A 27,949-nucleotide genomic window follows, 5' to 3' on the forward strand; every position below is an offset into this window, starting at 1 on the left:
AAGCTGCTGGCTTATTAAGGCAGAGCAGACAGCAAGGCAGCCAAAGGCTGACAAGACTGACGGCACAGGGAGGGGCTTGCTCCGTTACGTTCACTGGCTCATTTGTTTAGATTCTTGTGCTGTCACTTCCAGAACCGATCCCATGAGCCTGTGAAAAATACTGGGGCTATGAAAATAAAAGGGTGTCTGCTCTTTCCCTCACCCAGCCCATATCACAACCCAAAGAGTTAAATCAACAATTATCCATAAAAGATAATGGTCACCATGGGAGAGATATGACCAGAGTGCTTGGGAACACAAGGCAAGAGTGAAGAGAGAAATAAGAAAAATTAGTCAAGGTATTATTTCCCCAGCTCTGATAGACATTTTCGGCAGCAGGAGGATCTAACATGCAGGCATGGCATTTTATTATATTAGTATGAGACATGAGGGCAAAGGTTATGCTGGTCAGAACTTCTCACCAAAATGGAAATTCTGAGATCTCCCTAAGATCCTCTCCATCTGTCCACCCCTTCCGTCCTCACCAGAATCTCCGTGACTGGGCTTTTACAAGCCCTGCCATGGCTTTTTACTCCCAAGTTAGTCCCTCATCTATCTCTCCATTCCATGGTTATTGATATCTCAGTTTTTGTCTTAAAACCTTCCCGTTTTTATTCCTATACTTTTTAAAACAAAAATGATCAAAACTTTCTATTTGGACTCAAAGTCCTATTTCCCTCCTTTATCTCTAGAATGCACAGCTCCTCATTCCTGCCAGGCCTCTGCTAGGCCCCTCTCTCCCTCTTTCATTTTTGAACTTCATGAACTTGTTTTCAGGATTTTAGTCCCTCATGTAGTTCTTCAGAGAATCATTCTCCGAACACCGTAGTCTTCCCCTTAGGAGTTCATAACAGGTAGGGCTGGGCCACACATTGATGTTGTTCACACGGGTCAAAACAATGAGAAATCTTCAGTTTCTTCAGGTTCAATCTAACACACATTGTTAGCAGTTTCCTAGGCTGCTGTAGCAGTTATCAAAAAGACTTGTATATCCATGAATCAGAAGTTAACCAACCCCTCCAATTAATTAATTTCCCAACCAAGGCTTCCCCTGAGCCCTGCTTCCTCTGAGGGCTCCAGGGAAAGCTCACCCTTACTCCTTCCTAACTTACTACTTCCTGTGAGTCTCTGTATGCTTGTGGCTCATTCCTCTACCTCAGTTTCCAGGGCCACATGTCTTCTTCCTAGGGCTTGTCCCTGAATCTGCCTCCTTTTTCCCTTATAAGTAATGTAAACATTATATTCAGGTGCTCACTCCCATCCAGAATGATTAACTGTTTACTTCTGCAAAGGTTCAATTTCCAAGTGAAATCTCATTTTGAAGCTCAGTAGGTTTTGGGAGGCACTTAAACCCATCATACTGGTCATCATTACAAACTGTTTCTTCTCACATGCCTTTAATCCCAGCACTCGGGAGGCAGAGGCAGGCGGATCTCTGTGAGTTCGAGGCCAGCCTGGTCAACAGAGCTAGTTCCAGGACAGGAACCAAAGCCACAGAGAAACCCTGTCTCGAGAAACCAAAAAAAAAAAAAAAACAAAAAAAAACAAACAAACTGTTTCTTCTCACATAAGCCATGGTCACTCTTTCCCCAAGAGTATGAGGCCTAGAAGGCTGGGAAGCTAGTGGAGTTTCTTTCCTCACATTCAGTGGTTAACATGAAGTTGGCTAAGAGAACGGTCACTGAATAAATGGCACTGAGTGAGTGACAGAGAGAAACCATCATAGATAATTCAGAAACAAACAAACAAAGAAACAAACAAAACATCCTGGAAGGCCAGACAGAGATGCAGATGGTATCTATTTGTTAATTGGGCAGCTTAACTGTTCTGGTGTAGTGTGTCGGAACTCTGTATTTGCAGAATGGAATAAAGTTAGTCTCTTGTGGTATTTAACTGGTTGTAATGTTTACCACTGACAAGCTGATGAATGTCTAGACCATGTTTAGACTCACACATTTTTTGTCAGTGGCATGATGGGAAAATGTCAAATTATAGCTATTCATGCCCTAGGACACAGTGATCAATACAGTAGGCTTATAATATTTAAAAAAAAATCTTGCTTCCCTGTTTTGAAAATGGATCTTGTGGAATTCTAATTTGCATTAGGGATATTAATATTCCCAAGAGCCTTTAAGTTCCTTAGGGGCTAGATTTCACTTTTAAATTTCCATTCCTAGCATCCCCCTGAGAGTGAAAATAGAATATGGTTGGAAACAAATTAAAGCTCAACAGGAATTGGTCACTGAGCTACAAAACTACAAAGAGCAACGGCAAAGCTCTGGTGAATGACTCAGAACATTCTCTGTGGTCTTGCAAATCTTCCTCTCAGGAGACAAGCGCAAGGGGATTGGGTGCTTGCACAGGTGCCGTGAATTTTGCCTCCTATGATCAGGAACAGCCCCTTTCCAGAAGTCCCCTGAGCTCCTTCTTTTCCTATACACCTCCATGGTTCTGTTCAGGCAGAAGTGTGTGTACCACAGCAATGCCCTCATGTCTGTGACAATGATATTTGTGAGTCCTGGCTGTAAACCACCCAAATGCCCAGTAATAGAACAGAAAAACAAACCTTGATCTATTTAAACCTTTGAAATGCGTAAGATACAGCCTAATATAAAAGGTAGTTAAATTTTATAGTGCAACATTGAGGGCAGGAAACCAGACAAGGATATATTGGAAGACAAGGTCAACAAATAGACATAATTCTACATTGCTAATTTTCAGTGAGGTCTATGTTCTAGGGGTAAGAGAAAAACAAGGGCCAGATAGGTGTAAGATCGGTGGTTTCCAGGGTACAGCTGTCTTGATCTGTTCAGTTTGCATGCATTATTCTTGCAAAACAACAGCAAATGCCCTTCTTTTATGTTTATTTCAGTTCAGTGAAAAGCTTAAAAATGAACAGATGATACATTTGAACAAAATCACACAACTCCTATTTCATTGTTATCACAACCTGACCATTCTGCCTTTCCCAAGCCAGAAGCTAGACCTAGACAGGAGCACAAGGAACAAGATGGGAAGTGGAGCCAAGCTGGGGTTGGAGTGTGCTGGGGGCAGGGGAGACCAAGGTCACCAGACCTGATAACAGTATTTCATGGTACTCTGAATCCTCTTACAAAGTCGGTTAACATTCGGGCAGATGATATTCTACCTCTTATCATAACCTTTCATTCTCTTTCTTCCACACACATTTTCTAAAAGCAAGTATACTTCGATGCATATAAAAGACTAATATCAATAGAAAGACTAGATATGAATTTAAGATTGACAAACTATCTCTGCTCCAATGCAAGTTTTCTAAAATAAAGCAATTATGATTGTAAATGTCCAATAAAAATTTTAAGCTCTGTCTTGAGGGGAAGACACAGGGCAGAGATGCTGAGGCTTTCCTCTTCCTGTTGAAGAACCTAATGTAAATAATGGCACACCTGAGGGAGCTGACAGTGGCTTCAGCTGAGCAAGACATCTGTCTGCAGCCCACAGACTGGATCCATGATTGTTTTACAACAGGCTTGCACGGCAAATTAAAAAAAAATGCATTTGCAAAAGAGGAATTACAACCAGAGAAAGAAACAAATTTCAAACCTTGATCTTTAAAAAATATATATATCAATCCAAGCTTGTGTTCTTCCACAGCTCAGCATCTGTTAAGCTGAGATATCATTGCACTAGTTGGTGGCTGAGATTCTCTGCTTTCCCAGTCCTCTCAAGAGAGTCCGGGAATAATTGTGCTGCATGGCACATACCCTGTTCTGCCTCATTGCTTCCGTCTTCCCTGTTTCAGCCTGTGCTTTCTTCTGCTAAGAGATTCAAATACTATTCAACTGCATCTCCTTTCAGAATGCTGTGACAGATAGATGAACTGGATGAGTGCATTAATGTTCATCGTAATTTTTTGGTGCGTTTTCTAAAATAAAATAATTTAGAAAAAAAACCCCAGACCTGTAAAATATTCTCATTTTCAAATCAAATCCTCACTCGATGAGGGGGGTTGCACAGAGATGTGTGAGTTAGGACAACTAAAGAGTAACCGTTAGCTGTACAGAATATGAAAAATGATCACACGGTGTTTACACAGGAATGAAAAGGGGTCTCTCCTTTTAGTTATGTGATTAAATTACGGCTGTATTCTCTATGCATCTTCACCTGGTAGTGGTGTCTGGCTTTTCTACATCGACATCTGACAGCAATTCAGAATACAGAATCTTTATGAACTACACATCATCATTTCTCAAGGGGACTTCTCTAATTTGTTTACACAAATTTCACATCCCAAACAAAATGGCTTCTGGATTAAAACTGATGGTTCAGGTGGGGTAAAGAGCAAACATGTTGGCTTTTAATAATAGGTGTTATCATAAATACTTGATTTAAAATGTGAGGACCACCTTGCTTTCCCTGTTCTGTGAAGTAAGGAGTACCCAGAGGGAGGAGCTTTCATTTATACACAGGCAATGGGCAATGTATTCATACACACACAGCAGCAATACTATACATGTCACAAATGTTTACTTAAAATATTTTCTACTAATTTCCTTCATTTTACAAAATCTTTAACAAATTCAATACTCCCAAGGTCAAACTGGGGTTTTTATTACCTTGGTGCTTGAATTGGAGGGCTCATTTCTTAGTTGGTCTATAACTACATTTCTGTATGGTAGCTGTTACCTAAGAATGTTCACAATAATTTTATAATACAGACTAATTAATTGTATGTGATAAATATAAATTAGTATTGATCTTCTTTTTTATTTATGTGTGTGGGTGTGTGCACATATCTATGTGGCTACCCTCAGGAAACAGAAGGTGGCATCAGATTCCTTAGAGTTGGATTTACACGCGATTATGAACCAAGAAAGTGCTGGGAGCTGACTTGGGTCTCTCCTGCAGAGTAGCAAGTGCTCCGAACTGCTGAGCCACCTCTGCAGCTCATATATATGAAAGCTGAAATCCCAAAATGCTCACAGTACTTTCATAATGCAAACTAATTAATTGAATGTGATCGTTTGCTTTTCTATCTCCCCAGAGGTTCTGATCGGTTGCCTATGAATCCATAAGGCATGCCTGGCAAGAAAGTGGGGAGGGGCGGGGTCATCAGGGACTGAAGTGTGGTTCTGTACTTGCTGATTTAAGAGCTCAGAAGAGCACTTAGGGAGGACAGTGGCGTTGATATCACCTTATGACATCTCTGGAATGTTTACTTTCATGTTCTTCACACTGAACGTCAGATCTTACAAGCTTTAAATGTCCTTCAGAAGGCTGCTTTGAACAATTACATATTTCCAGCAGCTTTTACTGGTTGGTAAGAGAAAAAAAGGAACTTTAAAGGAGTAGACTGCTTTGTTAAATGGATGGAATAAATTGTTCTTAGATTATCATTCACTAAAAACCCATTAATGCAACTAGTTATCTGTTAGAGAATTGCTGATAAGTCAAGATTGCTTTTGTATGTTTTCTCTTACAAATCTCCACACCTCCATTTCACATTAGGTTTCTCTCTTGTGATAGTCAACCGAGACACAGTTGTTTCCACTTAGGAACTAACTGAGCTGTAGAAACATGCTTGCTATGATAAAAACACAGTTTTCCTCTACTTCAGATGAAATTACATTAGATTTTCATGTAATATAGATACTAAGTTCATATTACTAGAAGAATATTCCAGTAAGAGGGGAGAGCCAAGGTAAAGTATTTACCTGTATAACACACACACACACACACACACATACACACACACACACTATGTGTAAAGGTGTCCAATTGCTATCTCATTTTTAATATAAAATATATAATATAGTTTTTGTCAACTCGATACAAATCCAGACATGCTTACACACCTTGGAAGAAGGAATCTTAACTCAAGAGTTGCCTTTGTACGATTGGCCTGTAGGCATGACTGTGGGGGACATTTTCAAAATGCTAATTGGTATAGGAGGCCACGCCCAGCCCACTGTGCAGAGTTATAGGCTTAGGTTATAAGAAAGTCAGCTGAGCAGCCAGAAAAAGTAAGCCAGTAAGCAGCATTCCTCTCTGTTTTTTTCTTTAGTTTCCTGCCTTGACTTTCCTCAATGGTTGACTGTAGCCTATAAAATGAAATAACCCCTTTCCACTCCAAGTTGGTTTAGGTCATGGGCTTACTGAAGCCGCAGCAACAGGAGAGACATAAACTAGGTCACATAGGCAACAGCATCTCTTAGTGGGTGGTAGAAGAAGAGGATGTAGAATTGAGCCCCAGCTTAGATTTTTAAACTCTCAGGCACTTTGGATAGCAGTGCTCTCAAATGAAAAATGAGGATCATCATTCTTTTACATAAACACCAGACATAAAATTGAGATAGCATATTGCTTGTAATATGAATCACTCAGGGGAAATGCATTATACAAACCAAAGCTATCACTGTGCCAAAGTAGTTGTGGACTTTACAAGAAGGAGATTTCATCCAGAAGGGGACCGTACAAAAGGAGACTTCACCTTCCATCCTCCCTTCGGAGAAGAGGAGGAGAGAAGGGGAGGGTTGAGGAGAACTTGAGGGAATGGGATAGTCGAGATGGAGGAAGGACAGAGATGAGATCAAGGAAAGAGATATCTTGATTAAAGGAGCCATTATAGAGTTAGCAGAAACTTGGCTATAGAGAAATTCCCAGGAGTCTACAAGGATGATTCTGCCTAAGACCCTAAGCAATACAGGAGAGGGGGCCCAATCTTGACTTGCCCTGTAGTCAGACTGATGATTATCTTAAATGTCACCATAGAACCTTTGTCCAACAACAGATGGAAACAGAGGCAGAGACCCATATCGGAGCACTGGATTGAGCTCCCAAGGTTCAGTTGAGGAGTGGAAGGAATGAGAATATGAGCAAAGAGGTCAAGACCATGATGGGTTCATCCACTGAAACAGTCTACCTGAGCTGATGGGAGCTCACCAACTCCAGCTGGACTGGGAAGGAACAAGCATAGGTCCAAACTAGTCCCTCTGAATGTGGTTGACAGTCACATGGCTGGGGCAGACTGAGGGGCTATTGGCACTGGCACTGGCACTGAGATTTATCTCTACTACATGTACTGGCTTTTTGGGAACCTGTTCTCTTTGGATGCATACCTTGCTCAGCCCAGATATAGTAGGGAGGGCCTGGGACTTTCCAAAAAACAATGTGCCTTACCCTCTCTTAGGTTTAGAGGGGGTGGGGTGGGAGGGTGTGTGGAGGGAATGGGAGGAGGGGAGGAAGTGGGAATTTGGATTAGTCTTTTTTAAGTCTAATAAATTATAAAAAAGACTTCATAGTACTTCCCATCTCTATCTTGTTCTATGTCTCTGTCCCGTTTCTTTCTCCTTGCTGATGTGAATGTTTCTTTTTCAAGATTCCTAATAGTAAACATGAAATTAAAGATGGAAATTCAAAAAAAAAAGCCCCTTTCCTGATCTAGTCTCCATTATCGTTCTCCTAACCGTTCCAAACTGACTTCTTTGAGAAGATGCCCACATGCCATCTGCTTTTCTCTGCACTCTGGTCTCACCATAACTCGCAGGAGGGTTCCTCCAGGCTTTTTCTTGTTGTTAACTTCAGGGTTCATGTGATTATTCAGCAGCTACTCCCAAATGAAGCTCCCTAGACATCCCCACTGGCTACTGTCTTAGTTTTGTTCTTTTAAATCCCTCCTTCAGGACCTCCCATATCAAAAGAAACAACACTGTGCTTCTCTGGTCCGTAAATAATTCTGGGACTGACATTTAGACGTAGAAGTGCCAGTCATCTGAGTATGACCTCAAGTATCCTCCAGTGCTGTGCCTGTTGTGCCCCAGCCTTGTTAACTGTATCTCCCGTTCAGTTCTTTCCATGTACTTCATAGGATGCCACTTGCTTACAGCAGTTGTTCCTTCCTTAGTGTTAGTCTCAAATCTCCTTCCTAAACCATCTCCTACAGGAATATTTCTCAGAGAGGCAATTGGCAGCTGGGCAGTAAACCCGTGGGCTGGAAATCGCCCTCAGCACTTAGCGTGCTAAAATTATTTAATCCTTACAGTAGCTCCCAGGAGTAGGATTCACAGTTGGTGCCATTGTCATATGCTGTGGGTGAGGGCACAGGTCCAAGGGGATCAAATCAGTTCTGCTGAGCCACCCACAAACCTGATTTCCGAACATGATCTTTTCCAAACTATTTTACTCTCTCAAAACCATGTTTCCATATAATAGACTGCTGTTTCTGCAATTCTATGCCTTCCAGTCCCTTTATTTACAAACCCCCTTTCTATTTTACTAACAAAAATCAATCATTTCTGACATTTATTCAAGCTTGTGAAGTGTATCTGGATCAGATACATCTTTCTCAGTGGTTTTAATGTACATTCTGCTGTCCTGGGCTTTGCACTGTACCTTTCTAATAATGCATGCCTTCCTCCTGTTGAGATAGCAACTTTTAAGTGAATGAAGAAGTATTTGTAGCCCATGACTTCACTTCAGCCTGTCCATGCTGAAGACAAGAACACAATGGTGATGAGGTGAGCAGAGAATGGGACACTAGTGATGACCATTAGCAGGCTGAAGTGGCCCTTGTGCTATTTCTCATCACTCTGCTATTCTTCCCTGGACTTCCTTATAAAGGGAAATCAGTCAAACTGACCTGTGCCTCCAATCCCTCTAAAATGTCAGAGGAAAAATGACAAATCATTGAGTTTTCCTTCAGAAACAAGATCATCTAAAGCATTGACTCGCAATAAAGTATGTGTTCCCACTGTTTAAGACTAAAATGCACGAAAATAAACTAAACAGGACCTATGTACAATATAAAGCTTCTATACTATAATATAAGCTTTATATACTATTATTGAACAAGGTAACATTATTTAGACTTTGACATGTCATATTATTTACTATAGAAAATTCTTGCCCTATTTTTGAAAGTCCATTATATTTTTTGAAATTATTCTTAAACCTATTTAACAATAGCAAAAAGCACAAAAAATTTCTGTATGCCCTTGATCTATCTTCTTCTTAAACTAGCTTCTTATGTAACCATGGAACACTTCCTAAAGTCAGATGTTAGCCTTAGTTGTGTACCCTTAATTACAATGAAGGAATTATTTGGAATTACCATGCTTTTGCACAAAGGCCTCTTTCTTGTTCTAGAATTCCATCCAATGCATAGCCCTCTTTTCTATGGCCATGCCTTCTGTTCTCCTCACTGCTATATCAATGACTCTAAATTTCCCTGTTTTATTGATGTTGATGTCTTTGAAGATCACCAATTGGGTAGTTTTCTATTACCTCTTAATTTCAGGATGTCCGATGTTTTCTCATGACAATGCTGATGTTTAGAAAGTCTTTGGTAGAATACTATGGAAATGGTTTACCTTTTTCACCATACTTGGAAGACTATGAAACCAACATGCCTCACTACAAATGGCATAAACTGCTATCACCTGGGTAAACTGACGTCAGCCAGGTTCCTTCACTGTACGGTTGCATTCGCTAAGTACCAATTACTAACTCCAGCTGTCACTTGGGATAGAAACATTTAGATTTGTGTCTTTGAAGGTAGGGACAGCAAAGAATTTGTAGACACTTATGAAGATTGCTGTGAATATTTAAAAGTGTGTCTGAGTGATGTTTCATTTAGGCCATGCAAATATGGCTTCTCCTTAGAGTTTTGCATCCATCCCCTGAGCAGGTCTTGCCCGTAGCAACAGCTGGGGCGTCCTCCTGGGGACTTTCTGTTTCTTATTTGGTTATTTCTGTTTCTCCATACTTCTGATAAAGAAGAAGGCCATCTCTTCAATTTATTTATTTAGTTATAAACTTGAAGCTTTTTCATTCTTTCAGGGTTTTTGAAACTGGATCTAACTATGAGCATGAACTCTGGTCAATCCTCAGGGGATAAATCAGTATTAGTCTCTTTATTTTAATCTCAAAGCATTCAGCCTTCTGGCACTGGAGGGGTGGGGTCCTTCAGTGGTATTCTCTACTTACCCACATTCATATTCTCTCTCTCTCTCTCTCTCTCTCTCTCTCTCTCTCTCTCTCTCTCTCTCTCTCACCACAAAATGCTGAGACCAGACCTTAGCATTAGGTTTCCTCCTTTGTTACTAGTATACACATTTCCCTCACATTCAAGGAGAATGTAGTGGCATTTCAATTGCATTTTAATAAATAAAGACTTTCTGAAGATCTGAGAGTAAAACAGTCCCACTGGTCAGTCTTACAGACCAGGTTATGGTAAAACACCTTTAATCCCAGTAGCCACACTAGTTCCCATAGAAATTGGGTGGTGCATGCCTTAATCCCAGTGGTACATACGTTTAATCCCAGTCTAGAAAGAAATATAATACGGGGGGAGTCAGCTCTCAGACACAGTGTCATATTGAGATTCCTAGGGGCAGGATCGCCATTTCGGACTGAGGTCAAGGTAAGAGCCAGTGACTGACTGTTTTGCTTTTCAGATCTTCAAGTTGAACCCCAATTTCTCTCTCTGAGTTTTTATTAATCGTGCTTCAGAGAAATATGTTTCAAGACCTTCAGTCAGGTTTGTAAGCAACCCCTAATATACTGTGTTCTCCTACACACACACACACACTTATGCAAAGTTTAATTTAGAAATTAGGTACAATAAGAGATAAATTATAGAAACTAATAATGAAATAGAACAATTATAATAATTCACTGTAATAAAATTGTATAAATGGTGTCACTCAAAATACCTTACTATATTTTACCTTTTCAGTTAAACACTTTACAGATCATCTTGGGTGTCAGAATTGACAACATCATTACTTGTGCTTTGGGCCATGATTAAATATGTAAGGATTATTTGAACATAGGCTCTGCAGTTCTCAACAGTCTATATGGCTTATATGAAGACTGGATTGGCTGGTGAATGGTTGATGAGTGGATAATGTGTACAGACTGAGCACACTGGAATAGTGGTGATCCACATCTGCAGTACAGTAGGGGCCGGATAGAGTGGGATGGCCAGAGATTTTACCACCTTACTTAGAGTATCCAGTAATGTAGAGCTTATGATTAGTTGATTTTGGAATTTTTCATTTAATATTTTTGGTCTAGAGTTGACTTTGAGTAACTCAAATTAAGGAAAGAGAAACTACTGGAAAAAAGGATCACTGTATTACTGCTATTAACTTTTCTTTTTCTCAGGAGAACTATGGCATGCATGTGTGTAATAATAATAACCATGCACACGTGTCTATATTTAGTTTTGGTTATGTTTACATAATATGTACATGTATCTTGTAGAACTACAGAACACTGTACATATATATATGCATCTATCTATTTATATATCTATGAATATCTATCTACACCTATCATCAATCAATCAGTCTATTTATCTATCTACCTAAATAATCTATCATTTGTCTATCATCTATCTATCTATCTATCTATCTATCTATCATCTATCTATATCTATCTATATGCATCTATCATCTATCAATCTATCAATCAATCTACTTATGTATCTAGCTACCTATTTAATCTATCATCTATCTATTTAGCTATCATCTATCTTTTATCTACCAATCATTGTGTAGCTATAATCTACCCATCTTTCTATCACCTGCTTATCATCATATTTCTGTTGTTCTATCACTTATAATCTCTCTTAAAACAAACTTAGCTCATACTGTTGTTATACTCCAGTCCAGTCTCACACTCACTTTTTAAACTTTCCTCTTTGCTTATTTGTAACTTCTTTTTCTGTCTCTCTTGATCTTCAGAAAGTTAACCTGATTTGCTTCATCTTAGCATTCCTATAAGATTGTATCAGATCAGTCATAAACAAGGCACATTAAATTTGACTGGGCCGGGACCTAGCAGTGCTCTTTCCTTTTAAGTAATTCCTTTTCAGGCATCAAACACACATTTCCAAATAACATTCCTCAGAGTGCCTGCTGTCCATGGCAGAGTTGTTAAAAAGTTTTGCATCGTTTGATAAAAGGGTTTATTAGATTCACTCTGAAAATTTACATTAATCAACATATTTTATGCAAAACAGAATGAAAATAGGATTAACACTGAACAAAACAACATGCATATTTCTCATTTCTGAGAAACACTATAAGACATTCTTTTCTTTTATTAATATCAAAATACACAATATTCATGCATGAGAACATCAGGGATCAGTTTGCCCTACTATTCTTAATAATGAGCAAGTTAACCTAGACTCTGAGGAAAGAGCAACAAGAAATCATCAGTTCTCTCCTATAGGAAAGCTCAATGATGGTAAAGAGGAAATTAAAGACTGGTCATTATTGGCAGATAGATCATTGTAGCTTCTGGCTCAGCTTTGGTTGTCATAAATTAGCCACCCTTTGTCTCAGATCTAAAAACCTTTTCTCGCACATCCCACTCAGGTACAAGCATGATTCATAGCGTTGAACTGGGAAAGGGACATGCCTCCTCTTTCATGGTTCCTATCTCCTGCCAAGTAGAGGCCAGGATGGAGGGGCGAGAGGAAGAAATCCTATCAGGAAGCTACACACATGTCCCAGTAGTCCTCCTGGTTTGGTCTGGGTCTAGTCCTATTCGAAGAGTATGGACCTTGCTGACAGAGTAACATGGTTTCCTTTCCTTCCTTCTCTACCCTCAACTCTGTGATGGAAAGTATCATTGCAATGTTCTACAGCCAGAGACTTCCTGCTTTACTCAGGCTCCCCACATCCACTTAGCATTTCTCATGGTAGCCACTGAGAACTCTGAACCACCCAAGGTACAAGAGAACTAGAAGAGCTGGTACTCCTAGGAATAGTCTCAGAATATTTCTTCTTAATTCCTTGAGCAGTTGCAAAGCCTCTGGATGGGCTCTGATCTTCAGTTTTATCCAGGCTACATATGTCAGGATTACCATGCCTCCATCCCTACTGTTCTCTAGAGCAAGAGTCAATGTCTTTGACCAGCAAATGTATTTGCTCTAATCCAGTGACTACCGCAGGAAGTCCTACTGGCATTCCATCTCAGCAAGCTTCCCTATAACCTGCTTTTTATTTTCACAGGAATCTATAAAGTGATTTTTTTCTCTAAGCTCTTCTGCTGCTTGCCTGAGCTAAGAAACATCTCTCCACATGTACAATGCGCTTCCAATCCTGATCTATACACCATCCCTCCTGGTAGCCACTTCTATTAACTAGGATGGTCATCCAGGCATGTGAAGCGAATGAAAGCCAGTTGGTTATTTCAGCAAGGTCATGTTTGTGCCCTTCAGGTGTAGGTCACTCAAGAGAGCAAGGCACTCAATTCTCAGCTTTTCTGTCATAGCAGAGTAAGATAAAAATGACCCAATCAATAATACGCTGAGCCACATGAGTATTCAAGTAGTCATGAAATCCATTTCCGGAACTTTTAGAGAAAAATCACAGAAGGTGGTGAATTTTGAGAGCAAATTATGTAAATGGGAAGGAATGGGTGCCTTTGTTGAATTTCATGTTCACTTTCACCCACACTCAGATGGAAAGCAAGCTACCTCACAGCATCTATTAATACAACCTAGGCTTCCATTAAGGAGAAAATTAAAGATTGGCAAACTCATGCTGTTTTGAGAAACTGTTGCTCACACAGAACTCAGTAGCTCTTACGCCAGAGCCTGGCATGCAAGACAAGGGCATCTATGGTCCAGTCTTTCATCCCAAACTGCCTGTCAGACCCTTCCTCATGATGATGACCATCATGTTGTCTGAACCTGGTAATTAGGTTTGAGGGAGTGGGGAGGTGCCCGCTAATGAACAGGGGAGACATTAAAGGTACTCGTTTTTCAGAATTTTTATGCAGTATAAATAACAGCAAAAGAGAACAGACGTTGGGCATAAAGGATAAACCTGGGACAGTGAGTGCAGCTAAATCCAGCCCAAGGATTTCCAGATTCTACCTCCTTCCCAGATGACAATATCAGATCTGCAAAGACCTCATGAGAGTCTGGATATAAATTCCTATGGGACCAGAAGGATTGCCTATATGCTAGTCAAGAAGGAGAAAACAATCACACCAGATAATACAGTGTCATCAAAATGAAAATGTCACATTACATCTATAGATATAGGCTGAGAAAATTAGGGATACTCAGGTACTAAAGTTCATGTGAGTATTTCAAAATCTTAGCAACTTCAAAGTGCGAAATGCTCCTGACTTCATGCATTTTTACAAGGAATATTCAGCCCGTATTCAAATTAGACTCCAGAGTGGTAAAGCCATTTGCATATTCTTGTTCCCATTGAGCCTGATGCAGCATTTTGTTTATAGCAAGGACTCAAATATTTGATGAATAAATGAACAATCAGAAGCTAGGAAGGCTTTGGGAAAAATGGAAATATATTTGAACTATTCAGAGGAAAGAAGCAGATGGCCTGAGTGAAGCTCAGTCCACAGAGGCAATCACATCCTCGCCAATGCGCCGGCTTAGTTAGTACGTAGGGCTGTCCAGGATAAAACTCATGCTAATGCCTCTGAACAAGTAACGGGGGCCATGGATGTGTGTGCTTATGATCAAACAGCGTTCAGACACTTCATAAGGCTAAAAAGCAATTGTTATGATTTTGTCCTCAAAACCAGGGCAATTTATTTTCCTATTGCCTATGACAGGAGCTGGAAAACAAAAGAATGCTGTTAGATTTCAGTTTATTGTTGCCCTTGCTGTGTTCAGTGGTTCAGGGTAGCAAGCTCTTAAGTATTTTCTACTTTGATTAAAGGGAGGACAAAGAAAAAATGTCTTTGGGGCTCTGCTGGACAGAGTTGAAGAATAATGTCCCCCAGTTTGGGCACATTTTTCTTCACACTTCACTCCTTACAAAACAAGCAAACACCAAAATAAGCATAATAAATAAAGCAAAACATTGAGATAATCTTGATTTGACAATCTTTCACAATAGTATGAAAATCTGTATTAAATGTCATTTTGTGGGATGGGGAAATGGTTCAGTGAGAAAACTGCCTTCTACATTAGCAAGAAGGTCTGAGTTTAGACATTCAGAATCCATGGAAAAAGCCAGGGGTGGTAGCACACGCCTGTAAGCCCAGGAGTGGGGGGCACATACATGGAGATAGGGTGATCTCCAAAGTCTATTGTCCTGCCAGCCTATTCAGATTGAAGAGAGCCAAATTCAGTGAGAGACTCTGTCTGAAAAACTAAAGATAGAAAGTGACTGAGAAAAGGCCCAGCATCAATATTGGGCCTCCACAGGCACACACACATGCAAACACCTACTTTAACAAGTAAAATACACACATACACATACACACACACATACACATACAAGCACACACACACAGACACACACATGCACGCACACACACAGATACACACACACAGACATACACACATAGACACACACAGAGACATACACACACAGAGACACACACATGCATATACACATACATATACACACATACACAGACAAACATACCATTTGGAACCAGCACAGTTGAAGACTGACATGAGCATCACTCTGCTATTATAAACCTGAAAACAGAGTCTACAGGATTAGGTGTAGTGCTCATTGTCAAGAGACATTACTAACCAAGAACAGAGGTCCAGTAACTTCAGGGCATGAAACACAGATGAGGATTACAAAACAGTATCGTGTGAAGGTGATCTTGTTTCATCAAAAACCATCTGAAATGAATTTTTGGGACAATATATAGGAATCTTCTTCTATGAAAGTCTCATTTTGAGAAATTTTAAGGAATTGACTCAAGGCAAAGAAATGGCTCTAACTTCTCACAACAATCTTGGCTGGTCTAGGCTTCTTTTGTTTCAGCATTCAGCAATGGATCTTCCCAGTTTCAGAAAGTGTCATCTTGAAGTTGGAGAAGGAAGCATTGAAAATGTTCGTTTCTCAGGGCTGAAGGTCAAAAGTTCCCAAACCTGTGTGGCTTAGTGGTGCAGATATTGACTCTATTCTAGTTTAAAGCTGAGAATTTGAGGTCAAGATGTCCCTAGGGTAAGCTTTTTCTGGATGTTCTGGGGAAGGCCTATCTTGTGAGTTTCTTTTTTTCTTTTCTTTTTTCTTTTTGATTGCACACTTATTTACAAAAGTAGTTATATACTTCAAGATTCTACATTGTGCTTCATATTTCTATGAAATTGTTGGGTGCTAAATAGGACTGTTCACATGAGGAGACACTGTGCTCAGAGAATAATTGGACCTTCCATTTCATATTGTGTCTCAAAACAAGTTGAAGTGTTAAATTTCTTTTGGATACCAATAACCATTACAAATGTATTTGGCATTTAAACTGCAATGAGTGTTGAAAATTAAAACAATACAGTAATAAATATTTCTATAAATCATGGATTTAGCATGGTAATAATTTAACAAAAGTGAAAATATTTGGCAGGCAAATATTGCATAAAATCAAAATTTGCATGTGATTATTTTGGGATATATTTTCTATCCATATGCACACATATATAATCTTCCTGAATAGTTAAAAATTTCATTAGTACAAGCTACTGACTTGGTCAATACTTGTGCCCTATGGATGCTTGACTCCCAAATCTGTCTCCCTCATCACTGGAGTTAGCTCCATATGTCTGTGTCCCTTCCTTTCCTACAGGGACTCCAGTCCAGCTAAGAATACTCATCATAACTTAATTATATCTACAAAGATGCTATTTCCAGCTAACTTGCATCATAGGCACTTGGGTAGGATTGGAATACATTCTAATACAATATATTCTGTAGAGCTTTCTGAGGGCCATGACTGATTACCTATCAGGACACAATTCTTTGTGTCTTCTGCTTTGATCTGACATCTTGAATACACACAAACTATCTTTTTTAAATACAGACTATATTTCCCCTTCATTCCTTCCTTCATGAAATTCTTTCCTTTGTTCCTTCCTTGCTTCCTTCCCTCCTTTTTTCTTCCCATTCTTTATGTAGGGTATCATATTTCCTGAGAGCTGTAATTACAGGTTGTGCTTTTGTGCACAGTTTTAACCTCTATATTTCCAATCATCTTGATTTTGATGGTTGACACTTCCAAATTCCAAGTTTCTGCTGTTACTTCTTGGCTTGAATTTTGGTCTAAATAGTTCACAGCCTTATCGATTTCTTTCAGCCAATCTTATTGCTGTTCATGAGTTAGTATTAGAAAAATGTCTGACACTGGTGTTGCTAATTTAGAAATATCAGATTAGATGTAATATATAAGATTATCATTGGAGATTATGCAAAGTTCTGGGCTATGAACTTTATACGTAAATTGTCAAAGAAGAGTCTCTTCAATCAAAAGACAGAGAGTGATCTCAAGGGGAGTTTGGTAACATTAATAGCTGTGAGCAAAACGTGGTGCTTCCCAACTCTCAGCTATTAGTGGTTTCTAGGTTCTTTAGAGTATTGATCCTCTACCTCCTGGGCAGCTGTGTGCTTCCTACAGCAGCAGGAATCTTAGCTACTGATCCCTCCTCCAGCTGTGCATGTTTCCAGTGTGTTGTACAAATAGCATTCTCGGTGCATATTCCAGGGAGGAAAGGAGGGGTGCACTGTAGTAAAGATGCTAACACAGTTCACGTAAGTAGGTGACCTGCTCAGAAATGCAGAGTGTGCGGAAGATGAAATGAGGGAGCTGGCAATTCTGATTCACATCCTCAGTGTCCTTCAAGCCTCCTTTGCTGTCATCCAACCATACCATCCAAGTCCTAATCCCCCTCCTACTGCCATCACTAATCACTCACCACTGTTGCTTTGATGGTTGCCCATTTTAAATAAAAACACAAATTGTGATAAACATATTTAAAAGAATTTATATTTTACTGGCTTTAAGCCTAACATGAATTCAGTAGATTCACACTGCTGCGCCACAGGCTTCTAAAACTTTCTCATTTTTCAGAGTTGAAGTCCTACCCCCATTGAACAACAGCCCCTTTATCCATTTCTAATTTCTGGCAAACAACTTTATATTGTGTGTCTATGGACTTGACTGCATGGGTGTTCACTTGACTCATCTAAGTGGAATGGTACAGTGTGCGATTTTTTATGACAGGTTGCTTCATGTATTGTGATGACATCAGGATATGTGTCAGAATCCCCACTCTTTTGTGGCTGCTCTCCCTCGTGCCTTCTTCCTCCAACCTCTTCTATTACTTCCTCTACCTTCAGATCCTGTCATGCTCCATGCCTGTGATGAATGTCCCTGATTTTACTAGCCACGACTCCTTTCTGCTGCCCAAACCCCTCATTCATCATCACTCCTGACTCCACTTTGTTTACTTGTCAACTTTTCTACCATCTCAAGAGCTATTTAAAGGTAAAGACAGCTTCCTGGTGACTGTGCATATATGTGTGTGTATGAGAATGTGTGTGTATGTGTGTGTGTGTGTATCCTTGTTGCTAACAGATTGAAGAGTTAATCTCTGCTCAACAACATCTTAATTATACAACCCTCCTCCAACTTTTCTGCACATCTTATCTATCCTACTGTCTAGATATGTTTCTCACCACTAATGAAAGAACTGGTCCTCTGAGACAGCAGAAGATACTGACTTAGAGCCATATAGTCTGTGTTGTCCCAACTCTGGTACTTAGGAAATAACATGAACTGGGGAAAAAGTTTACTTCTCTGAATGTACTTTTGACATTCAAGATGAAATCTGGTAGGTTAGTATGAAATGACCTGCACCAGGAATTTTCAGCAGGCAACACTTATTTTTGTTCCGGCAACACCACTTATTTTAAAGTCAAATTATCTTGAATTCACTCATGAAAGATTGCCAAAATAGTGAATATGGGAAGACCTTAATGCAACCCCTAAGATGTAACCAGTGATTAGTTGAATTATGTCCAAAGTAACTTGCTAGGACCCTGAATTTTGAATGTGTGGAGGCAACAGAGATATGAATGAAAAGTTTCAAGGTATAAGAACTTAGAATTCCAATAGGATGTGTGTGCAGGGGGAGTCAGAGGAGAGAGAGAGAGAGAGAGAGAGAGAGAGAGAGAGAGAGAGAGAGAGAGAGAGAGAGAGAGAGGAGTAAACTATTAATTCATGGATTACAGAAACAGAGAAATTCCATAGTCTTCCCTCTGCAAGCTGGAGATACAAAGAATCAGTGTAGCTCCCCCACAGCTGATGGTGTAGGCTCCAGCCCTGTTATAAATTGGTTGTTTACCTCAAGTCATCCCATAAGGAGTAAATTTAGCTTTTACCACCTTTTTCTTCTGTTGAGTATTCAGAAGACTTAATGATGCTGCCCATTTGGGAGAATATCTGCTTTCTTAGCCTATGAATAAAATGCTAAGCCTTATCAGAAACACTTCTACAGATCCACTCAGAACACTGCTTACAAACTATGTAGTCATTCATGCCTTAATCCAGGTAACATGCCACAAAAACTAACCATTTTGCAAGATAAGGATAAATTAAAGTACTAATTGTTTGAAATTCCCTGAGAACAGTGAGAAGCTACATGTCCACTTGCCTTTGTGCCACAGACTCTATCAAACGCGTGAATCAGGATTTTATGAGATAGACTATGGAGCTGAAGAGTTTTTTTAAAATTTCATAGCTGTGAATTTAATCTAAGCAGACTATCTACTTCTGTTTCCCAAGATTCTTTCCCTGAGGCTTCTCTAGATTTTTTTTCCTCATAGTTTAATGAATTTTATATTACTTAAAAGAACACCCTTTATATTGCTCTTGCTCTGACTTTGTGCAAAATCATTAAAGCTGTAGGGTTTCTTTGTAATTTTCAAAGTTTCCACTCCACCTCACACCCCTTTATCTTTCTTATTACTACACCACTGAGCTTCAAGGTCGCCTTCTCCTTACTGAATGCCAGAGAGCAATTTGACCAAGGTCTTTTTTTTTATGTTTCTATGTCATCTGACTTGTTCTTTCTCTCCCCCACTCTCTCTCACAGACACACACACACACACACACACAAATACATACACACACATACATACACGCATACACATAAATACATACATACACACACATATATATATACATAATGCATACAAAGAAATACATATAAACATACATACACACAAATACATACAAACATACATAAATACACACACACATACACACACATACACGCACAAATACATACTTGTTTTTTCCACAAATCACCATAATCACATTTAAACAACTTCATCTTAAAATTTCATGTAGAAAATTATTATACATACAATAAAATATATAATTATAAAGAAAGCAATTATAATTGTGATTAATTATCAGAAATACCACATATGAAATTTAAAAGCCTTATGAACAGATTCATCGAATGTCTTACATTTGATGTTTATAGGGCTTCAACTTAAATCAATATAGTTTAAATATTTAGAGTATAGGCTTTTGGTCCAAATTGCAATGGTTTCAATCTTAGCTTTAACATTTGTTGATTGTTCAACCTTTAGTTCTTTGTGTCTCTTTCCCTTGTCTGTTAGGTGGATTTAATAATATCTGCACTGAGGGGCTATTTTGAGCAGTAAATGAAGTTATTTGGCATTTGACAGTGAGTAAACCGTCAACAACTATTACCACATTTGCAAGAATCCATAGGCTGGTTATAAACAGTAAAAACATTAAAACAAAAGTGTGAGCTGAACAAAAAAATTAGAATGTGCAATGCTTTCTGTAACTCAAAATATTAGAAGAGAAAACTTTTCACATATCTTTTCTATTCCACACTCTATCTGGGGATAGCAGTAAAAATAGATGGTAAGAGCCAGATCTCTGTATAGAGATGTCTAGTAAATACTTTATGGGATAATTTTATTGGCTAGTCCAAAACATCTGTTAGAGACTGGAGATTGTCAGATACCTCCATTCTGTGATTATAAACATGTGTATGTAAGTATGTGTATGTGTATGTGCTTGCATATGCATAATTATGGTGTAGTATTTTCTGCAAATTATGCAACCTTGAAGGTTAAGATCACCCAAAAAGGGAAAACAATGAATATTTTAAAATGATACAATTTTCAAAATACTCACTTATATATTATTTTATAACTTTGTGAGTTAATGTGCACCACACATTTACAGGAGTATGCAAGGGAGAGAAAATTGGGTTGAATCCCTTGGACCTGAAGTTGCAGGTGTTTGTGAGCTGGTATGTGGAACTTGGGACCTCTGTAAAAACAGCAACCTCTCTAGTCCCATCCAAAGGATATGGTTTTCCAAACTAGTGAAAGCATAAAAATATTCTTGTGTAAAAAGGAAAAAAGAGAACCAGTCACATTTTAATTTAGAATTATATTTTTTGCTCCAGTGGATTTCAAATATGAAGTTGAAGGGATTTGGGGTATGAAATTAATAGATGGATTAATTAAATATGTAGTTTCAGTCCAGTCATGAATAAATAATAGCCTAAAAGGACTGTTGAAAATGGGATCACTACTTTATTTTTCCTGACATTTTCAGAGCTGAAAATGTCTTTAAATTTTCAAAGAAAAGTCTAGTTTCCTGAGTTCTCTATATATTTTGGAGATCAGACCTTTGTCTGTTGTGGGGTTGGTGAAGATCTTCTCCCAGTCAGTAGGTTGCCTTTTTGTCTTGGTGACAGTGTCCTTTGCTTTACAGAAGCTTCTCAGTTTTAGTAGGTCCCATTTGTTCAATGTTGCCCTTAATGTCTGAGCTGTTGGGGTTACACATAGGAAGCGATCTCCTGTGCCCATCTGATGTAGGGTACTTCCCACTTTCTCTTCTATCAGGTTCAATGTGTTCTGACTGATAGTGAGGTCTTTAATCCATTTGGACTTGAGTTTTGTGCATGGTGATAGATATGGGTCTATTTTCATTCTTCTACAGGTTGACGTCCAGTTATGCCAGCACCATTTGTTGAAGATGTTTTCTTTCTTCCATTGTATACTTTTGCCTCCTTTATCAAAAATGAGGTGTTCATAGGTTTGTGGGTTAAAATTTGGGTCTTCTATACGATTCCATTGGTCGACTTCTCTGTTTTTATACCAGTACCACACTGTTTTCATCACTGTAGCTCTGTAATAGAGTTTGAAGTCAGGGATGGTAATGCCTCCAGACAATCCTTTATTGTATAGGATTATTTTGGCTATCCTGGGTTTTTTGTTTTTCCATATAAAGTTGATTATTGTCCTCTCAAGATCTGTGAAGAATTTTGATGGGACCTTAATGGGGATTGCATTGAATCTATAAATTGCCTTTGGTAGAATTGCCATTTTTACTATGTTGATCCTCCCAATCCAAGAGCAAGGGAGGTTCTTCCATTTTCTGGTATACTCCTCACTTTCTTTCTTCAATGCCTTAAAGTTCTTGTCAAATAGATCTTTCACTTCCTTGGTTAGAGTTACCCCAAGATATTTTATGCTGTTTGTGGTTATCGTGAAAGGTGAAGCTTCTCTGATTTCCCTCTCTGCTTCCAAAAAAAAAAATTTTTCAAAGAAAAGACTCCAAATTGGATGTAACTACAATGGAATAATCAATCTGATATATAGAATTTCTAAACAAAAAAAAAGTGAGATAGCAAGCAGTTGTGTGTGAACACACGTGCATGTGTGCATGCATGAGCACATATGCGTGCGTACGTGTTGAGTATATGTGAACATGTGGGCGCATTCACATGAAGGCTTAGATGTTTTCCTCCTTTGCTATCTACCTTATTTTTAATGTAAGGTCTGTAACTAAACCAAAGTTCACTAAGCTGTCTGGACTGCCTGGCCAGTCAGAACAGTTACCTTTTCCCTGCCAGTGCTGGAATTAAAGACGCACACCACACACAGCCCTCTCTGTATGAGTGCCTGGGATCTGACTGACCTCATTGCTCACACTTGCATGAGAAGTAGTTTACTAACTGAGCCCTCTTCCAAGTCTCATGATTTTTTTTGGTTATTGGTTTTCCATTATTGGTTATATAAAATAAATGAAAAGAAAGCCCAAAGTGACTATTGAATATACAAATGTTTAAAAGAAAACTAAATAGATTGAACATATATGTACAAATTTAAACACTCAAAACACAATCACTGTAAAATTTATTTAAGTTTGCATTCATGGGCTCCAAAAACTTGCTATGTGTAATTTTTTTACTGCCTTCTAGCAGAAAGAATATTTTGCAAATGTAGGCTGAAATTACTTGGTATTTTACTTATTCAGTGGTGGTTTAATACCACACTAAATCTTGTAGTAGGATCAGTTAGAGAAAATTGAATGCTTTTCATTTTTGTGTATTCAAAGTATATACAATATATTCAAGATCTATGAATGATAAATACGACACACATAAAAATCCACATATATGCCGGATTTGGAAAGCAGCACATTTTTATTGGTCTTGTCAAATTATACAGTTGATCAGTTTTGATGCTGAGCTCACACATTGTATATTTTTCTACAAGAGAGTCAAGTCAAACATTTCACACCACCAGCAGAGAATAACATCCCAACCCTCACCTGAAATGTCCTTTCCTTAAGCCACAAAGTAGAAAAAGCAAAAAGAAATGACCTTGACCACAGAGTCTTTTGCCTCTATAGTTCAGGACACTATGGAGCTTAAAGCTTTCCTGAGTATGCTCAGAGCAGGGGTCTTGATATCAAACATGCTTTTCAGCCCCTATGGATACCCTTGGTGAAATCAGTGGCTTTGAAGATGAGAATAATGCAATATAAAGTTTAAAGGGATCATTAAAATTAAAAAAATACAAACTTAATAGGTTATGTTGTTTTATCTTTTTCAGAATAGGCAAGTTTTGAAAAATCTGAATATGTGAGACCCTTCACATAATTCTAAAGACTTACTTTAGAGTATTGGGTACTCTTGCGATGTGGGAAGTCCTTCTGCATATGTGTTGCTTTTATTGGTTAATGAATAAAGCTGATTTGGCCAGTAGCTTAGCAAAATAGAGCTAGGTAGGCAAACTAAACTGAATGCTGGGAGAAAGAAGGAGTCAGGGAGAAGCCATTTAGCTCCACCAGGCACAGACGCCGGACAGAACTTTACCTGGTAAGCCACAGCCATGTGGTGATACACAGATTAATAGAAATGGGTTAATTTAAGACATAAGAGTAAGCCAAAAATACACTTAAGCTATTATACAAACAGTATTGCAAACAATAAAGTCTCTGTGTGATTATTATGGGAGTCTGGGCAGCCCGGAAACAAACAAGTGACCTCTTACTACATTCTTGTTAACATTTTAACTCATCATACAATGTATAAGTGTGTCCAAGAAAATCTCCTAATGTCTCCCATCCTCTTTTTTCTCAATAAAGCCAAACACTTCAGCCAATTGCAGACACTGCTCTGTTCCACACAAGAGAACTACGGAGCTAGTCAGCTGATTCAACTTGTCACCTGTCTGCCATAGATAATATAATCTTTACAAACACCCATGTCCATTTTTGATACTATTTTCCCTACCCTGATAGAGTCTGATTTCAAGAATAACAAGACACATATTTGATCATTTATCTTGTTTAATTTTGAACAATCACTTTGGACATCCAGACTAGATACTTTTCTAGTGTCTGTAAGTCTGACAGTTCCTTTTTAATACTTTTTATGACAAAGACTAAGAGCATTGCATAATACTTGTGCAATATGGCATTATGGCCCTGGGTAATTTCATTTCAAAACATCCTTCAATTAATAGAAAAATGATCTCAAAATCCAGTTATTAAACTATGAGCATCTTACTTTTACTCAAAGTAATATGAAACTAGCCATAAGATATAGGTAGAGTAATAGGAAAACACACTGTGATATGAGATAAAACAACACATCAGTTTATTAGCTCAGACTGCCTCAAAATTTTCAATTAATTCTTTGCTTTGAAAATCCAAACATCAACATTACTTTAAGCGCCCTTACTTTTTAATATCACTTACTTGTTTGAGCTTCTTTAGATCTTCATCAAGTTCTAAGTTGTCCAAAATAACAGCAACAAACAAACTCAGGAGGATCTACAAAATGGTTAAATAACAATGAAAACACCCACAGGCTATAAGTATCAAAACTTTGTATATATAGAATATGTACCTAAAAGATATTTGATAAAGAATTCATCAGTTGAAAATTATGAATATGCATTGTGAATCATTGCATAGACACTTTAAAATTTTTGTCACAAACACAGGACAGGAAATACAAAAGTCACATAGATAACAAAAATATCAACTCACTTCAGGAAAGAAATATAATAAAGAAGTTATGATTGTTTTAATTTAATAACATTATCTCTGAAACTAACCTAAGAAAGAATTAATGATTAAAAGCTTAATATGCAAAGGTGCTAACTGGATAGTTATAATGATAAAATACTGGAAATGACCTCTAAACTTTTATAAGTAGCTAATACGAGTATAGAGAACTCAATGACCAAATTCATACTGATGTTAAAGGTTTTCATGGTGGCAAGTAGTGCCCAAGGTGTCCCATAGTGTTGCTGTTAACTGCAAATGATGTGTGCTGTAGTCTCACACATTGACATGGAGCCAGAAGGTTACAGGAAAGAGGCAATAAAAGGCAATGCCAGGTTTTATTCTACCCTCTCTGGGATCAGTGGCTCAGGCAGTGCCAAGATGTGAAGGAAGCACCATGAAAAATCCCTTCTTCTGATGAACTGAGACTTCTTGCCAGCAGAAAACAATGAACCTTCCAACACTCTTGTGAGAGACCTGTTTTGGAGGCAGATACTCAAGTCTTCTAAGTGACCACAGTCCCAGACATCTTGATGGTAACCTAAGGAGACACTGTAACAGACCCAAGCAAACCTTTTCCAGTTCCCAACTGAGAGAAACTATTCAAGACAATAAAGATTTCTTTGTTAGTGAGTTCCTAGCCTGTGGATAATTTGTGATAAAGTGTTGGCTAACAACCCATGAATTTTTCTGGTACCAAAAAAAAATATGCTTCCAGTACAATAATAGGTGTATTTATGGTAAAAGTCCAGCAATGTAGAAAAAAAATTTAAATAGAAAATGTTCAGAGTAGGTAACTTAGCCTGACAATAACATCTGTCTTTCTGTGGTGATGATAAATTTCCCCCTTTTTATGTTTTGAGATAATTTAAAATATATTAATTTCTATTTCTTCTTGTGCTTGGGACTCATAAAGTTTCCCTATTCCTTTCCATTGTTGTCTTTACTCCTCATTTATATCCTTCTTTTTCAATTTCCCTCTGAAGAAAGCATTGCCATTTTTTAATATTAAATGCTTGAATCAAATGGCAAGGAAGTTGAGGCAACTGAACTCTGAGTTACTGTACCAGAGAGATTATTATGCATAATTTAGTGACTCACTCTGTAATGAATGGAAAGCAAAAAGCAAGGTCAGGGAGAAAGGCTGTGGTAGGAAATGATTGGCTTGGAACTAGTGCTACCATGCTTCTTTATTGTAGGAAATGATTGGCTTGGGACTAGTGCCACCATGCTTCTTTATTGTAGGAAATGATTGGCTTGGGACTAGTGCCACCATGCTTGCTTACTGTAGCCTCATCTTTGAGGACCCTAGCAGAACTCAAAGATACTTCAGAGTGGTCTAGATCAGAGGCTTTCCCTGATGTCACCATGCCTGGTCAGGCTCATGTGAGAGTCAGTGTTGTTCTAAATTGGTCATCCCACAGTTCAATCTCAGTTTGGATCTTTCCCCATGATCTTGGTTTGTGTAGGGATAAGTCCCGCCCCCTTAGGGGGCGTGTTTGCCTCGGGCTAATGTTTACCTATAAATCTGGTGAGTGTGCTCTCAGAGCTCGCTTCTGCTTTCCTGGTCTCCGGGGGAACGGTGGTTCTGTAAGTCTATTTCGCCATTAAAGCTGTATATATTTTTACAATCTGTCTGCATTCGTTTACGCCGTTACAGGTTTGAAAAGCCATGTCTCAAGGAATCAACATTTCCCTGTATCCTCATCTCAAGTTCTGAGGTATCCCTTGAAGTCTCCCAATAGTAAGAGATGCTTCACAGTTATGGAGGTAGGTACTTAAACATATCCTGACTCAGCTGGGTTTCCTGTCTCTCCAGGAAACCTGTAAGCACACATCCAAAAGGGATTTTAAAATGTCCTTGATGGTGGTGGTGTATTCCTCTCGTTTTCTTAAACAATTCCTTTAGAAAACACATTCTTTTTTTTTTTGTAAAGGCATAATTCGTTATTGATTCTTTGGAAATTTTTAATTGATTTTAATTGAACTTTACATTTTTCTCTGCTCCTTTCCCTGCCTCTCCTCTCCCCTTCAACCCTCTCCCAAGGACCCCATGCTCCCAATTTACTCAGGAGATCTTGTCTTTTTCTACTTCCCATGTAGATTAAATCTATGCATGTCTCTCTTAGGGTCCTCATTGTTGTCTAGGTTCTCTGGGATTATGATTTGTGGGTTGATTTTTTTTGCTTTATTTTTAAAAACCAATCCCAAGCACTGCCTAGTCCCTCCACATCCTCCCCTGACACCTGAGGTATCTGGTATTTCCCCGCTAATAAATTAAAAGCAGCCAAACCAAACAAAAGCTCACCTCGATTCTCCATCCCTTCCTTCCTTCGTTCCTTCCTTTTGAAAGAACACTCCTTTATTCTTTGAGAATGCTTACTAGTTAGCTCCATTGACTGAGAGGTGGCATTCTGCCACTTGCAATTCTTTGTCTGGTGACTAGAGATTTTCATAAATGGGCTTCTGAGAACATTCTTTTTTATTGTTTTTATTGCACTATACATTTTTCTTCACTCCTCTCCCTTCCTCCCCACTCCCATTCTACCTCTCCTATGACCCCTACACTCCCAATTTATTCAGGAGATATTGTCTTTTTTCTCTTCCTGTTTAGATCCCTATATGTCTCTCTTAGGGTCCTCTTTGTTGTCTAGGTTCTCTAGGGTCATGGATTGTAGGCTGGTTTTACTTTGTTTTATTTTAAAAAGCCACTTGTGAATGAATACATATTATATTTGTCTTCCTGGGTCTGGATTACCTCACTCAATATGGTTTTTCCTTGATC

At 38.6% G+C, this 27,949-nt stretch overlaps 1 protein-coding gene across 2 annotated transcripts in view; it reads right to left on the reverse strand.

Annotated features, from left to right (window-relative positions):
• Nalcn (sodium leak channel, non-selective) overlaps nucleotides 1-27,949 on the reverse strand; it is a 261,873-nt gene that overhangs the window by 75,084 nt on the left and 158,840 nt on the right. For both annotated transcript variants that reach the window (XM_075948960.1, XM_075948959.1), the window contains exon 15: nucleotides 24,853-24,927. In XM_075948960.1, the coding sequence (XP_075805075.1) occupies nucleotides 24,853-24,927 (75 nt within the window). The remainder of the gene's footprint in view (nucleotides 1-24,852; nucleotides 24,928-27,949) is intronic.

This window comes from Microtus pennsylvanicus, chromosome 15 (genome assembly GCF_037038515.1).
Source record: "Microtus pennsylvanicus isolate mMicPen1 chromosome 15, mMicPen1.hap1, whole genome shotgun sequence".
Classification (NCBI taxonomy): Eukaryota; Metazoa; Chordata; class Mammalia; order Rodentia; family Cricetidae; genus Microtus; species Microtus pennsylvanicus.